General features: G+C 39.9%; 1 protein-coding gene across 1 annotated transcript in view; it reads right to left on the bottom strand.

The window, feature by feature from the left end:
• LOC135199038 (uncharacterized) overlaps positions 1–17,078 on the bottom strand; it is a 48,448-nt gene extending 31,370 nt beyond the window's left edge. The window contains 12 exon segments of the mRNA XM_064226954.1: positions 565–761; positions 2,355–2,477; positions 2,646–2,754; positions 4,480–4,541; positions 4,544–4,612; positions 4,993–5,115; positions 6,917–7,044; positions 9,311–9,480; positions 9,676–9,764; positions 12,841–13,181; positions 15,146–15,753; positions 17,061–17,078. Coding sequence (XP_064083024.1) covers positions 565–761; positions 2,355–2,477; positions 2,646–2,754; positions 4,480–4,541; positions 4,544–4,612; positions 4,993–5,115; positions 6,917–7,044; positions 9,311–9,480; positions 9,676–9,764; positions 12,841–13,181; positions 15,146–15,725 — 1,991 coding nt within the window. The 5' untranslated portion in view covers positions 15,726–15,753; positions 17,061–17,078.
• Positions 17,079–17,500: the final 422 nt, after the last annotated feature.

Consider the following 17,500-nt stretch of genomic DNA (forward strand, 5'->3'; position numbering starts at 1 on the left):
GGGGATTTGAGAGCAAAGAACATTTTAAATTGTAACAGGAGGAAAACCTCGAAGCACTTGCACTATGAATCAATTGTTAGAAGTGGGTGGAAAGTAAGATGCAAGAGAATATGAAAGGAGGTACAGTAAAAGGAATGAAAACGGGTTGCAGCTCGGGCTGAAAAGATGCTGATAGACCCTTAAGTAATGCCTACAGTGCCTAATGTGAAGTGCACTTGATGGCACTAACCCCTTATAGAGAACATCTTTATAAGCTAGAATGTGTTTCATTTACAATATTACTGACAAAAATTAAATTGATTTCAAAATAAAATATCCTTAGCGGTTACAAAAATGTATCATTTTCTTAATTATCTTATTTTATAATTTACATAAAATTCAGATTTTTATAACATATAAATATAATTATTTTTCAGCAATTTTAATGTATAATCCAAACACTTGAATGATTACATTGGGATTCAATGAAATACGTAAACATACTGGGGTCATAAGTCACACTGAAACATAAGGTGACTATAACTACCCACACTGCGAATCAGAAAACTTTATTCAGTCACTTACGCAAGCCTGCACGCGGGGGGGGGGTCGACAATTCCAATGGTCTTGTACCTGGAACACTGGGACATGACTGCGTTCATATTCACTTCTGCTTTGCCTGTGTAAATGGCAACATTCTGAAGCCCATTCAGGTCTGCGTTGTGGCGGGCATCCTCGGCTGCCTTCTTCACCATCTCGATGCCGTACACTTTCAAGCATTGCTGAAGGTGGGGGGGAGGGAGAAAGAGAGAGAGAGAGTGCTAGGACCTATGAGGTCATTCAATGCTGCAAGGGAAACTGACAGTAAGTGTAACAGGAGAAACCTTTTTGCAGTGGCACTATAAAACATTTGCTAGGAGAGGGTCGAGGAAAGTTCAGATAGAGAAGGTGCAGTAAAAGAAACGAAAGAGGTTGCAGATAGGGGGGTCAAGGACGCTGCAAAGACCCTCAAGGGAATGCCTACAGTGTACAAGTGAGGTGCACTGATATAGGCACTACCAACTCCCCCTCAAAATGAAAAAAACAAAAACAAAGGGATTGCTGAAGATGGAGGATGCAGAAAACAGGGATGAGTTATCAAAATGAAAACACAGGAATGTGAGACATGTAACTTTATCCTAAATTATCTAAATCAAAAACATTCTAAATTTAAAACAATACATTTCAGGTCTATAAAAAACTGCTGTACCCATGAATTCACTGGCCATTCTCATTCACAATGAGGTTGACAGATCATTCAGTAAGAACCAAGATTCTAAAGATGGTTAGTGAAAGAGAACAGGGTTAAATGAGTTAAGTCTGTCTATGTAAAACTGCTCAACCCCACTACTTGACTCCTTTTTGAAGCACCTGCCACATTTCTTGCGAGCAAAAAGTAAGAACACAAAATTAGCTTAAAATGTACCCTTTATAAAAGACACTACCCTACATGGCCAAATGAGTTACGTTCCGAATGGCCAATCATATCTTGAATTGTTCGTAAGTTGGTCTTCAGCCTTTTTAAGTGCAGTACAGTACATTTCTTCATCCTTAAACGCAGTACAGTATTGTACACTGTACATACAGTAATGTATTTCATAGAGTACAGTAATTTCTTCATATGTATGATACATATAACCTAAACAAACTGCAATGACAATACACACAGTTGTTTCTTACAGAATACAATTTAAATTTACGATTATGTTTACTTGTAACTCAAATGTTCGTAAGTTGGATAGTGTCTTGTTAATGTCAATGGTATCCTACTAGGAAAATCTGCAACAAAAATTACAATCACATTGCATGAATAACCCAGATTTCATGCATAGTCATGAAAAAAAAAAAAAAACATTTTCAATCATCCTTGTGCACTCTCACAGTGAAAGGAGACAGGAATATTGCAGTTACTTAGGGGAGGGGACCTGTGAGGTCATTCAATGCTGAAAGGAAAACTGAAAGTAAAAGGTTACAAAGGTGTAACAGGAAGAAAACCTCAAAGCAGTTGAACTATGAAAGAGTTATTAAGAGAGTTATTAGGAGAGGGTGGACAGCAAGATGGAAGAAAAGGAATATGAACAGAGGTACAGTAAAAAGAATGAAAGGGGTTTGCAGCTAGGGGACAAACAGATGCTGCAAAGACCCTTCAGTAATGCCTACAGCACACCCGAGGTGTACTGATGGCACTACCCCCAAGGGGAGGAAAGGTTACGATCTCTCGGGCTAATCCCTGTCTCCCTACTCTGCATCTGCTCTTCAAGATTCACCGACATAATCAGACTTTACGTTGATCACCACTGCCTCAACAGCTAACTATCAAGGCTAATCGAACTTACATCAGCTAGAGAAATTCCGATGGTGCCTGTGCCACAACATATGTCAAGAATCACCGAAGTTCCGTCCAGCTCTGCAAACGACGCTACGGTTTCGTACAGCGCTTCGCACCCTTTGGTATTGACCTGGAAAATAGTTTATTCGGATGAAAGACCCTCTTCATTTAGAACAAGCCCACAGACTTGAAATTCTAGCTTCCAGAGAAAAAGCTAAATCAGTTATCTTTAAGAAATTCCCTTTTTCAGCAAATCAAAACTACGTTTCGGTACCCAAAAGAACCTTTCGGCCATTACCTGGAAGAAGGATTCGCACGAAATGCGGAAAGTTTTGCCGAGGACCGTTTCGGTGATATACTCCTCTCCCCAGAGATGCTCGAACTCTACTTCTTCAGGACCAGGTTCTCTGAAATCAAATATACACCTCATGTGATCTTTGTTTCTGCAAACATCAATAGGTTTTCAGATTCCAAAGCCTAATCCCAACCAACAGAATTCCAATAACATCCTATGGCATCACCCTATTTCCTAACACTGAAACATTTTGTCAATTTCAAATGACATCTGTTAAAAATTGTTGGCCATCTTTGATGCGTCATTGTAACTTTTATTTTTGTTGTTTCCCATTTCGGAATATTTTATAATATAATACAGCTACCGAGCTTCAAAAGTAACCAGCTTTGTACCATGAAAAAAACGTTGCCAGTATGCAATAACGAAACACTTTTCAATGCCTGCGAGTGGTTAGCATGATATTCCAGTGATCCACTGAAGAACTATAACCCCATTAAATCTCCGTAACTTTACACCTGAATGAGTTCCTCATTGGTTGAATCAGTAACGTGCTAGACTACCGATCTCAGGGTTCATGTTCTATTTGCTGCTCGGCCAACAAGGAATCTGAAAAATTTATTTCTGGCGATAGAAATTATTTCTCGATTTGGTTCGGATCCCACAGTAAACTGGAGGCCCCGTTGCTAGGTAACCAATTGGTTCCTAGCCACGTGAAAATACCTAATCCTTCAGGCCAGCCCCAGGAGAGCTGTTAATCAGCTCAGTGGTCTGTTTAAACTAAGATATACTGAACTTGACTTAGAAGTGAATGAAAATCATCAAGTTCCCTTCTTCTTCTTCCCAGCTTCAACCCATTTTTATATGGGGTTCGCTGTTGTGAATGAGTCATCTCCATCGAATTCTGTCCTGTGCACTGTTCTCATTAATCATAAATTCCCAAAAGAGAAAAAGCCCTTACATATGTGAGGAGAACACCTACCAACATTGATGACTCGAAGACAAAATCTTTCAGGACAAGTAACAAGTATATTTCATATGTAAAATACTGAGGCATTGAATTTTGAACTTTTAAACATTTTATCAAGGGCCTAGCTTGACAAGTAGGATATAACACCTGTGGGACCTCACCAAATCAGCTTTTTGTTCAATGAATATCATCCCCCACACCAATTTCAATCAAGAAACACATAATTTGAGGGTACTACAATTTCACCTCTAAACTGGAACATTTCAAAGCAAACCATTCGCAATGCATTCATTGCATCTTTGCTAGAACTTCTGAAGTTCTAATTGCAAGACATCATTGGGAAGAAGAGGTAGGTAAGTTACTATTAGCCTCCAATGAAGGTTGCTACTGGGACAGGTTTTTCCAAATTGCCAGCTGCAAACAACACCTAGCGTACGATTGGAACAAAAAAATCTTTGAAGGCTTGCAGATCATTCGACTGATCTGCATAGCTAGAACCTATGATAACAACATATCTGTCTGGTTAAATAGACACAAATATTTTCTACAATATTACTGGAGTAATAAACATAACTCTCATATGACTGATGATATCCAAAGACTACATACATTCAGCTCTGTATAAAGATTCTTTACTTAGGAATGGAAAACGAAACTTGGGCAAAAGGGAAAGCGCTGGGATCTATGAGGTGAGGGCTGAGAAAAGTAAGATGGAAGAAAGTAAATCTTTACTGTGATGCAAAAGTTAAACCTCGCATTTCTCAAAACAAACAAAGCAGCCTTTCTTTCATTTTTACAAGATGTTGTTGAGTCACAGAGTAACTCAAGTATTTTTATATTCAGGAGAAACTTGCTTATTTGATCACGTACTTCTGTCCATATGCCTGGAAGAAGATTGAGGTGACGTTGGCTGTCGCACCGGCTCCGTCTTTTTGAAGTAGTCAACAATGATGTCTTGCTTAATGTCTCCAATTTCTTCTTCTGAAAACTCTTGTGGATGAATCTACAATTGAAAAAAAAAATTGAAAGAGGAGACATGGTTATAAAAGAAATAAGAGGTATCAATCACATTGCACAAAATCTAATCTTACCAGAGAGAGAGAGAGAGAGAGAGAGAGAGAGAGAGAGAGAGAGAGAGAGAGAGAGAGAGAGAGAGAGAGATAATACCAAGAGGGAAATGATGGTAGTTCCAGATGTAGATGAGATATTGACGAAAGAGAACAGGACAGCTGGAAGGCCTAGAACTTTGATTTAAATAAATAACATCTATACCATTCTATTCCACTTTAATATTTGATCAAGTCTTCTCCTAATCGACAGGGTTTACAAAATGCACCATGTTTTGTCTTCCTGTATGGATTTGGAAAATCTACCCACACCTACCACAACGGCGATGAGGATGTCGTCGTGCAGCGAAGTTCTCACGGTGAGTTGTCGCCACACGCCCTCGTGCGTCAGAGGGTCGAAAGGCTTGTGGTCTGAACTGCGAACAAACTCCTGAAAGACCTACAAAGTGGAAAAACATTAAAACAACAGTTTTGTCGCCACCGACTTTGGGCAATTTGATCTTATGGCACATTTCAGTAATGTTAATGGCATTTAACAGCGTTGTAACTTGATGCATGGCGTTTTACAGTGCTATCACTTGATGTTGCATCAAGTTACAGTGCCATAACTCAAGTCACAGCGCTGTTAATGGCAGAAATCAACTTATGGCATGGTGCTGGAACGGATCTGCCGCTGTAAGTCGAGGATGCACTGCATATTATATATATCTGTAGAACGAATAAACTATACTATTTACATTTACACCAATGTTGATTTCTTCACCATTTCAGTGACTCATGTTATTGTGAGACTTTTATGAATCGGGTCAATTTCAAACGAAGTTCCTGACAAAATTTCACATATCGATTTATTTCCAAAAATTGATGTTCACTGCTGGTTATACTTTGAACAACCACACTATAAATATTTGACTGTTATCAACACTTTACATTCTGAGCACTAGGTGCTTGTGGAATTCAGAATATGAAATCTATTTCATATGGAACAAGACCACTAAAGAGCCACTGACTTGAAATTCAAGCTTCAAAGAATACGGCATTCACTGGGAAGTAAGACGAGCTATGATAGAAATCTGCTCTGCAAGACATCTCGACTTAGACAAAAATGTGGTCAGTGTAACTACTCCACAAAAGTGGTATAAAGCAATCCCCAGTTATCGGCAGGTTCCATTCTTGGCAGGGCGCCCGATTTCGATCACCGATTCAAACTGCGGATGTACAGTGGTCCCCCCCGTATTCACAGGGGATGCGTACCAGACACCCCCCCGCCTCCAGTGAATAGTTAGAACCCACGAATGTTTGGAACCCCTATAAAAACACTAAAAACAGCCTATTTTGTTAGTTAAAACTCAAGAAAAACCCACTAAAAATTTTCATACTTGGTTTTTTTAATAGTTTTAAAAGTGCATTTTATGACGAAATTGATTAAAAAAAAAACAGGAATTTGTGGATATTTCTCATAGAAAAATACATGAATGTGTGAGTCCGTGCAATCCCAAGAACACGAATACGGGGGTCCACTGTATCTCACTTTGGATTGACCACATATTCAACAGCAAATGTCAGTAGTGTCCCTGTATTTGTTTAGGATGAGTACCAGACCCGGTCCCTCCCCCTCACCCCCCAAAATAGCTAGAAACGCCTATAGAAAAAATGCTTAAACAAAACTGTCTATTTTGTTAGTTAAAACTCAAGAAAAACCCACTGAAAATTTCTCAAAAGACAAATAGTGCGAATAGAGGCGAATTTTCTGTGAATAATGGGGTATATGTCCCAGAGAGAAATCACCAGAGCACCCATTCGAACTACAGATATAAACTAACTTTAGATTTATCCATTCTTCAAAAAAAGCAAATGTCAATAGGATCATCATTCATGAGTCTAACTTTCTAAAAAAAATTATGTCAGGTTTAAGAGGCTTTTACTGTTTGAACTATGGTTATAGGACTTTAGATTAGTACCAGTTATTCAACAAGCTAAAAGTTAGCAGTTTCAGTCCTCCTGAAGGCTACTGCCTCTCAGGCAAAGGTCAGTCGGGTAACCCCACCTCCTGACCATGACGTCACTCATGGCAGTACCATTCAGTAGACAGTCTCACTATTCACCCCTTGACAGGGAGCAACTCTGGCCCCGAGAATACAAGACAACACGCTCCTAACTGTACTGGCCAGTGAAATCTATTACGAGTAACTTTCCAAAATGATATAAAGCAATTTTATCGGTCACAACTATCAAAATACCTTTGTAACATCTTTCATAGCCTTAGGAATGTGGACTAGATGAGCAACTGGCCCGACAGCCAAACTCCCAGACTTGTAGCTGGAAACTCTGAAACCAACGGTGGGCAGTCCATCTTCTGGGTTGATACCTTGAAAGGAAAAATTCAGAAGATTAATTTAACTTCAAATACTCACTACTGCAATGGTTTAATCAGTTTATTATGATTATTATTTTACTGAATATTATACTGCTTCAATGGCATTAATTTTGTAGAGGTTTTTTCTCCATTTTTCTTATACTTAGTGACTTTTTCGTAACTGTTAAGGCAGGTGAGTAATGCACCTATATTAGTCATTATACAGTACTAGAGGTGGTATAGTATAAAGACTAATATAGGTGCATATTACTCACCTGCCTTAACAGTAACGAAAACACCGCTGGAAGAAACAATAGAGAAAAACTCTACTTTTAAAATTAATGCTGCTGAGCAGCAATAACATTCAATAAAACCTGTTTAAAAGAGGGTCTCTTACCATATTATTATTATTAGTAATCAGAAGATGAACCTATTCATATGGAACAAGACCCCAGGGGCCAATGACTTGAAATTCGAGCTTCCACACAATACGGTGTTCATTAAGAAGTAAGAGGAGGCAAATGGAAATACATAAAGAAGAGAGAGCAATTATTAAAAGAGAAAAGAATTAATAAATAAATAAATAGAAATGAATTAAAATGTATGGAGAATAGTATCAGGGTTGTAACTTTGGAAGTTTCAATTGCATGACAACTCTGGGAGGCTGTTCCACAGTCCAATTGTGTGAGCATTAAAGGACCCTGGAATGATTGTGTGAAGATTAAAGGACACCTAGAACGATTGTGTGAGCATTAAAGGACCCTGGACGATTGTGTCAGGTTTATTAAAGGACCCCTGGAACAATTGTGTCAGGATTAAAGGACCCCTGGAACAATTGTGTCAGGATTAAAGGACCCCTAACGATTGTGTGAGGATTAAAGGACCCCTGGAACGATTGTGTCATTATTGAAGCACCCCTGGAACTAAGAACTTATGTAACATGAAGCCAAACTATTTGGAACATAAATTTTGGGTGCAAAACTAAGGAAAGGGGCCCAACAAACAGTCCCTCCACTTGATTCAAACTCTTTCAAGATGATTTCCTTGCAAATGTTTTCCTATGCAATAAATATTATTTCATTTAAACCGGCAAAGAGCTTGCAAAACACTTGACGTAAAAGAGAATGTAAATGGCATCAGAATAACTATATCCCCACTGCTACAGTCATGTCCTGAAAATGGAGAACTTCAATCAGTTCTCCTGTGCCTAAATTAATAACTTTAGGACGAGTCAAGTTGCTCTTGGTAAAGTATGAGGAATGCAGGAGTTAGATAGCATTAAGGTTGCAACCCACAGAAAAAAACCAGCTTGTTTTCAAGCTTGGTTTTTGGGGATTTTTTTTTAAGCCTGAAAAACAAAAAATAGGTAACCATTCTATTGCTTCCTGAACTACAATACACGGATAAAACTTTGTTCATTTATGCTTAGAACTTGGATAACAATGAAATTTTACACTGGAAAGAGAAATCTAATTGTCGCGGAAAAATAAAACTCAAGAAAACTAATGGTATCTCAACATCACCCACTTGAGATTATGAGATGTTTTGGGTACATAACTACATCTATACCATTAGAATTTCAATATTTCACATTAGAACACTGCAATTTTCAATTATAAACAAGTTTTACTATTATTTTTCAATCATATATTGAAACCAAGATGTACTGGGGTCAATTATTCAACAGCTCCTTTGAAGTATGTATGAGACAGAATGATACAAGACATATACATGTTCAGTGTTAGCCATGTTCAACTGAAACTTGTATCATACATGTATCCAATTCAGAGGTATGAAAACTATGATTGGCAGCAGCTCCTGAAAAGTACGTATGGTACAACATGTGCTCAGCATCAAACAGAAAAATCATATTAAAACAGATAGCAAAAAATGTACTTACTTTAATCATTCCCTCTAATCTATAAAGGCAAGAGTGTCTTAAATAACTCATAATCTGTAGTAACTATAAGTATGGTCTTCAAAATGGGACAAATTGATGGAGAAAAAAAAAAAAAAAACACTTACCTACAAAAACTAAGATAAAAAAAAAAAAAAAGAAATAAAAATGTTCCAGATTCTAGGTAGAATGGAGAGAAAGGTCATGAATTACTATGGGTGTCCAGGAGGGGCAAAGCCCCTTGCCAAATTAGGTCAATTCCCCACTGATATGCCGACTAAGTCTACAGTACCCCTGATCCCTTACACTGCACTCACTCCCAGAGGTCATCTACAAAATGAGAATTCACCGCAGCTTTGGCTATTCAAAGACTCAACTCACCTATTGTGAATTCACACTTGTTGCGATAACCGTCAACTTGGGGCGATGGGACAATCTCCTCCACCTCGCACACCTGGCCCTTTCGCCGGAGCTTGTGGAACTTCACCCACTGCCTCAGCTCGGGGTTGGTCTTCGCCATTTCGTTCCGAGCTTCCTCAGTGCGATGAGACCTGCTTTGTACTTATCCTTCAGCTGCAAGGCAAGGCAGAAATGTGACAATTAAGTTAACAGTTGAGAACAATGATGAAATAGAACAGAATACAAGCAGTCCCGAGTTATTGTCATCAGCGCCAATAATAGAGTTATGGCGCCATAACATACCCAATGCCATTCATCGAATATCAGCGCCATAAGCCATGACTCACCAAGTTTCGGTTAATGGCGGTTTTTGCTTATCAGGACCCTGCCGATAACCGGGGACTGCCTGTACAGGATTTAGGCCAAAGGCCAAGTGCTGGGACCAATAAGGTCATTCATGACAAAGTGAAATTGAGGGAAAAAAAGGTTTGAAATGTGTAACATGAAAGAAAAATGTTTTGCAGTTGCTTTTTGATATAATTGCTAGAGAGGGTGGGAAGTCAGATGGAAGAAAGAGAATATGAACAGAGTTACAGTTAAAGAGATGAGAAAGGTTACAGCTGGGGAAACAAAGGGACGTTGCAAAGACCCTGAAGTAATGGCTATTGTGCATCATGTAAAGTGCACTGACAGCACTACCTTTCAACAAGAGAAAAACAAGAAATGAAAATTGAGTTAACTGAAAACAATGATCAAAGTACAGACACCATCCTACTTGCGACCGAGTTTTACGTCCAGGAACGGCCATTTGTATGCTGCATTGTTTGTAGGCTGTTACTGTACTCTTCATGCCTATTAAAGTACACTTACAAAATCAAATCAATATGCACAGTACTGTACAATTTTTTCATCTTAAAGCACAGTTACTGTACATACAGAACTGTAGGTACAGAATAAATTCGCAAAAGCAAAATCTGAATTTACGAGTGGCAAAGGGAAGCGCTCTGAACACAATTTTCATTTGCGAACTTGTTTGTTAGAAGTATCTCCGAAGTTCTAAAGTTGATGTTCATAATAGGGCTGGTGTCTGTATAGTGTTTGTTTAAGCCCATAAGGGCTTTCAACCAGAGATTTAAAAAAGAAGCCATAGTCACCTGATCTTCGTAAGTGCGGAGAGCATATGGCTCACACTCTTGACTATCCGTCATTGATGGGGATGCTGGACTCCGGATCATCTACCGTCGAGGAAGTTGGAGTCTGCCGCACGTTTTTTGGCCAGGCCCGAAACCGGGTCTCCACGGCTTTTGTTCAATCTGGGGGCAAAAATAAAACGAGAGAATAATTGACCAATACAAATCAACATTTCACTGGAGTACCTTCCAAAAATTATTCTGGGATCTGGCCTTCGGGTAAATAACAGCCGCACCCAACGGATATTAAACAATCTCTAGCCTCTTATTATTGTTATCATTATTATTAATTCAGAAGATGGACCCTTTCCATATGGAACAAGTCCACCACAGGAGCCACGGACTTGAAATTCAAGCTTCCAAAGACTATGGTATTCATAAGGAAGATGTAAGAGGAGTTAAAGGGGAAATACAGAGGGAAGAGGTCCCCCTTAATAAAGATAAAAAATAATGATTGATAGATAAAAAAGAATTAAGATGCAAGCAGAATAGCAGCTTCGCTTGAACTTTCGAAGTTCAAATTGCACAGATTCCTCAGTAGGGAGACTGTTTCACAGTCCAGCGGTGCGAGGAATAAAGGACCTCTGGAACCGAGAAGTTCTACAGGGAAGAACATTGACTGCATATTGGTGCTTCTGCTGTTCAGTAGATCTAGTTGAAATGAAATGTAACTGATGAATACCATTTTAGTCAAAGACTTCTGATAGGATTATCTCTATGTACAGGCAGTCCCCATTTATCGGTGTGGCGCTTATGGTGCCAAGTTTTGGGTCATGGTGGCTCTGTTAAGGTATGTTATGGTGCCACAACTATACTATCGGCACCTTAGGGCGCTGATAACTGAAACTTGGCCAATTATGGCGCCATAAATCGCAGGTTTTATGGGGCTAGGACCAGCGCCATAAAACCAGATTGCTATTGACCCAGTCCTCTGATAACAAGGGACTGCCTGTATATACTATCTACTCCAGTTGTTGAATGGAATGGAATGGAATGTAAAATTCAGGCCAAAGGATTCCAAGGATTAGTACTGGGACCTACGAGGTTAGTCAATGCCAAACAACAGAGTATAATGGTTTGAAGGGTGTAACAGGAGGAAAACCTTGCAGATGCACTAAGACCAAATGTTATCAAAGTGTGGATGGTTAAAAAACACATGGAATAGTGAATGGACGTAGAGTACAATGAATTGAAAGGGGTTTGACTAGAAGCCAATGGGACGCTGCAAAGCAACAAAGCAACTCAACCCTACAGGGATCCAGTTGATGAAATGACCCAGCTACACTCAAAAAGCAAAAAAACCAACTTTGCGAGCGCGATGTACTCCACAAGACCTTGAAACTTACCGTACAGGTGAAAGTGCATTTCTTCCACTGATACTCGTCCAAAACAAGCCAACGCTTTGGTCCGCGATTTCTCGTCGCGGAAAGTGACGTAGGCCCAATCTCTGTTGTTGCCGGCCGGCTTGATCTTGTGAGCCTTCACTGCAGCGTCTCATTCAGCAGTTTCTTCAGTTGCTGGAAAGAGAAATCAATCTGAGAGATGTTTGGGGAATACACAAATGGCTCCAACAACATTCAGACATTCTGCTACACTTCCTACAGATACCACCCTACTTACCAACGTTCAACTTCCAAATATTCAGAGGTACAAACAAACGGGATGGCAACAGAGAATTGTGCTCAGAGCTCTCCCCTTTAGCATCAGTAGGTTCAGATTTTGTTTGGTGTTCCTAATCTGTACATATAATACTGTATGCACAGTGTATTATGTTTTAGGATGAAAAAATGTACAATACTGTACTGATTTGATATCATGCTGTACTTAAATAGGATCCATGAGTAGTACAGTAACGAACTTATGAACAATCCAACATACAAATAGCCATATGGAGTATAACCTGTTGGTAAGTTTGGTGGTATCTGTATTCTTCTACAGTAGTAATTCTCTTTAGTACGCAATCCCTCACATTTTGAAATAACAATTTTTCATGTGTGAAAAAGGGTAATAAGAATGGAGGTGGAGGAAAGGAGAAGAAAAGGAAGGCCAAAGCTCAGATGGAAGGATAAAATAACAGATGACAAGCGGGAGAAAGGTCTAATAAGAAGCCAGGATGCACTAGACAGAGGAAGGGGGAGAAGGCTGACCGGAAAGTGACCCAATATAGAAGACACAAAATAAATGTGAAAATCAAGCAGTCAGAAATCAAGGGTTTTCAATACACTCAAAAAATTCATGAACAAAACTAGCTTATATATATATTTATATGTGTATGTGTATTTATGTGTATGTATATATATATAATAGAAGGGACCCACTTACACCCATTGCGAAATATCGAGGAAGACCCCTGAGCTCTATCTTGAAATCTTCCGAGGTGAATTTCTGTATCTCTCTTGGTGGTTGCTGCGGCGTCTCTTTGGTCTGCTTTTCGTCTGGCTTCTCCCCCGGCACGGATCCTCCTTCCTCTGCCGTTTCGTCTTCCTGCACCTCTTCGATGTCGCTATCAGCCTTCAAGATCAACGCATCCTCATCCCCTTTCTCAGCGCCATTTTCCCGGTCCTCCTCATAATCGGCCTCTTCCTCCTCTCCATTCATGTCGTCCTCGAGCTCGATCATCTCGTGGTCGTCAGCCATTATCCACGTTCCTTTTCTTTGATTTTCTGGAAGGGGGATATACTGAAGTGAACAGACATCTATTTGACGTCATAACCTAAATATGACAAATTTTTATCAATTTGTATTTTCATAGCTAACAAACCTTCGGTCTTAACAATAGGATAGACTTATATGTTACTTGGAGGGAGCTACAAGCACCCTGAACCAGTTGAGGGGTTCAGCCCACCTGGCCACCCTTCCTGGAGGATAGAGTTTCTAAAAAGGGGGTCCTGAGCTGATGAGAGAACAGATAAGCGAGTACCTAAAAACTCAACCTGCTGGGATTTAAATAACAATGAGACATGTCCAGATTCAATGCATTCGTGCAAGGCAAAGAGAACTCTGTCTGCTCAAGCAACACACCATGCAGGCCACAGGGGTTTGTTACCCACTCTTTCCCTCCCCTTGTCAGAGAGAGGAGTAAGTGCTACTGAGAAGCAGACTTGCTTATTGTATAGAAACAAACCAAAGAACCGCAACCAGTATGGCTAACACACTCACCTGTATCATCATACCAGTTCCAGCTTATGACGTATCTTATAGTCTTCAACCTGCCCGTAGGAAGTAGAAAGGAAAAAAGAGAAAGGAGGAGACCAACAAACCCTCATTCTCTCTTCCATATAATCATCTTAGGTAAGATACAAACTATCCTGCTAGGGGCACTCAACGAGCTACACAACTTGTTGACCAGCCACCAACGGACCCAAGGGAAAAAGTGTCCAAGGACCTGTGGGCAATGTCCTTCAGGAAAAGGAAGTGAGCGTGGTCTGCCGAAGCCAGGAACCAGCATTCAAAATTCTATGAACAGACAAGTTCTTCTTGAATGCCAGAGAGGCACTCATTCCTCTGATGCCATCTGAACTAATCTGCTTAAACTCTGTGACAGAAATGTAAGGTGAGGAGTATGTTTGCTTTATCATTTCATGCAGCCAGAATGAAATGGAACAATTCTGTCGAAACAAAATTTGCCATTTTCTGGGGGGACATGGGGCCCAATGCTAAACAAAAAAAAGTCATATGACACTGAGTGTGCTACTAGAAACAGCGCACATAGTGAGAAAAGTATTGGACTCCTAAGGAGGCAGGATACAACCCAGAACCCCACACTATAAAAACCACCCAGTTGAATTGAATGACTGATAGAAAAAAACAAACAAACAAACAAAAGTGATGGACTCCTAAGGGGGCAGGATGCAACCTGGAAACCCACATAAAAACCACCCAGTCAAATAGGATAACTTATATAAAAAAAAAAAAATTACAAAATAAAATAAAGTCAACAGAGCATGCACTCCATTCCAATGGCATAATGATAACCGTAAATTGCCAAAAACAAAAAGTTGGCCATTTTTGGCACTGATAACAGGATGTTGGCGCTTCTGTAAGGATTGTATTACTGCCAATACCAGATTTGTGGTGGATACCAGCGGCGAAAATCACTGATTTTTGTCACTAGATAAGCACAAAAACCAGATCACCAATACCCAAGTACTGTACTGATTTTATGTCATACTATACTGTACTTAAAACAGCATGAAGAGTACAGTAACCTACTTACGAACAATTCGACATTCAAACAGCTGGCTGGAACGTAACTTGTTCATAAGTAGGGCATTGTCTGCATAACCCATGATGTTAGAAAAAAAGTGATACAATAAATTCAAGTGATAAAAATGATGACATGTCAGTGCTGTGAAAGACTATACAGGCAGTCCCCGGTTATTGGCGGACTCGGTTAATTGCGATCCGGTTATATGCATTTATCTAGCGCCTTAAAATCTATGATTTATGGTGCCTTATCGGGCCAAGTTTCGGTTATTGGCGCATTAAGGTGCCAATAATAGAGTTATGGCACCATAATAAACTTAACAGAGGTGTCATTAGCCATTATCACGCCATAAACGCCATTAATCGCAGAGTTTCGGTTAACATCAGTTTTCGCACAAAAATGAAATGACGACTTGCTTACTTGATTCTTTTGCCTTCAGCACCGCCTGCTCCCTCTTCTTCTGTTCTTCTTGTTTGACCTTGATAAGTTCAACAACTTTATTGCTTTCCACTTCCTCTGACTTCAGCAACTCCTCTTTCAAGTACTGCTCTTTCAAGCCAAAGATTATCTTGTCACAAATCAGTGTCTCTTTTAGATCTCCAAAACCACAGGATTCGGCGAGATTCCTGACGTCGGCCACGTAATCGTCAACCTTCTCTGCGGTTTCCTGTTCCCTCTTGTGGAAGAGGTAGCGATGGAAGCGGCTGCTCCTGTCTGAGAGGCAGAGTGTCTCGAATTTCTCAATCACCTTTTCGATATTCCTGGCATCTCTCTCTTCGCTCCAGGAGAAACTGTTGTAGATGTTGATGGCATCCTTGCCCACCACCCTCAAGAAAGTCACTAATCTCTCAGTTGAGGAGCGTTCATCCAAACCACTGGCTTCCTCATAGGACTTCCACTGCCCCTTGAAAGTGTTCCAACTGGCCACAGAGTCCCCACTGTCAAACTTTAACGGCTTAGGCTTCGCAATGGCATCCTCCTTCACTTTCGGCTTTGGCATTTTTCCATCTACACAAATTCCCTACATCCTACGGCATGATAGGAAAATCTTATTACTGTTTATCTTCTTTTTTCTACTGAATAATAGCTTACCACCCCTAAAAATTTATTCAAATTCACAATTAGCATATCTGAAAACCACAGTGTGACATGAATACACTGCATGCAGTTTGACGCCCTGCAATGAAGTAGACAGACTACGGGCTCACTGGCATAACCTAGCTCCCACCCCAATAGTACAAGGTAATGATTTAGAAGACTTCTACTCATGTCATTCCACTCACAAAGGTTGTGCAAAGTCCTCCCTCCCAGAGTCAGGTCAGAGCATAGCACCCTAGCATAGGTTAGGTTTGGAAGCAACCCTGTCAAAATGTCTTTGATTTGCTTTTCAGTAAAGTGTAACGTACGGAAATTGGTGGCCTAACGTTGGTATTCCTTCTGCAGCTTTACCCAAAAATGAAATGTTGGCCATTTTCTTTATCAATTGCTAAGAAAAGCTCCATGGAAAACTGTTTAGCAGGCAGCCCCTCAAGAGAGGAATGTAAAAAAATCAGCATAAGGTAAATTTTCTCAAATAATCGGCTTACCTGGTAAAACCAAAGACCACTAGGGTAAAAGGTATTTTTCTCCCTTACTGTAGGATAGAGTTGTACAGCATACTAGTAATTCTCCCAAGTGATTTACTCCACACCAAAACCCCACATTCCCATTGGTCCCCTTACCATAGGATAGAGTTTCAAAGATAAATTCTAAGTTACTTACAGCTGACCCACAAAAAAACTAACTTTAAACTGTACTAGGTAAGCAACCAAAATACTAGGTATAGGAAACCACAATTTGTCACCAAGTACCTGCCATGTCTCGATAACTTAGATTACTAACGATTTTTCTCTCACATCACAATCTAGGCCTAGGCCAAAATTTTTTGAAGTTTTACACTCCCAAGTCACAAATTAAACATTTCAGACTTTTGGGAAGGTGGTCACGCTATGGTAGAGGCCACAGGTGACCATTCATATTTTTACCCTGTAGGTTAAAAACCAAATGAGTGTTGTACAGTACTAGCAACATTGGGAATGAATGTAAAAAACATAAAGATGGTAAATATCACGAACATAAATAAATCATTTTCGAATAACAGTAAAAACTAACAAACTGGAATAGGACTGACTGTCTTTGAGAAGTGTTCATATTTACGTTTATAACTGGCCCATGTACCATCTTTTTCGATTTACGGCACTAAACATCACTTCCCAGGGAGCTTATCTGTCCATAATAAATCAATTCCCATTTAAATTAGGCCCCAAAAACTTATAAAACAAAAAAAGAATACTACTAGATTCTGTCATTCATTTGCAAGTATGGGTTCGTCCCGTCCGGCACGTCACTCTACAAACGTCACTCTTTAGTCTATTAAAACACCGGAAACTTCGCCGCTAAACCATAAAACACTATTCAAACTGGCCCACCAAACTGTCTCCCACTATTCAGCACTCGAATTCACCGCGATATGTGATCGTTTTTGGCATTAAACCGGCAACGATGGTTACAGGATGGTCGGCGCGCCATATTCCTTGTTTACATTCCTCCTCTTCTTCGGCGGCGACGCCCAGACATCGGGTCACTTGACGGGACCAGAGTTAACTTTCCTCATTTTGACGAATTCAAATAAACATTTTGAAGTAACAAAGTTCAATTGAATAATGAGTAAAGTAAGCAATTAAGGGAATAAAGCTTTGCACCTCATAAATAGTGTAGTATGTGCCCGTAACTGTA

This window comes from Macrobrachium nipponense, chromosome 25 (genome assembly GCF_015104395.2).
Source record: "Macrobrachium nipponense isolate FS-2020 chromosome 25, ASM1510439v2, whole genome shotgun sequence".
Taxonomy (NCBI): domain Eukaryota; kingdom Metazoa; phylum Arthropoda; class Malacostraca; order Decapoda; family Palaemonidae; genus Macrobrachium; species Macrobrachium nipponense.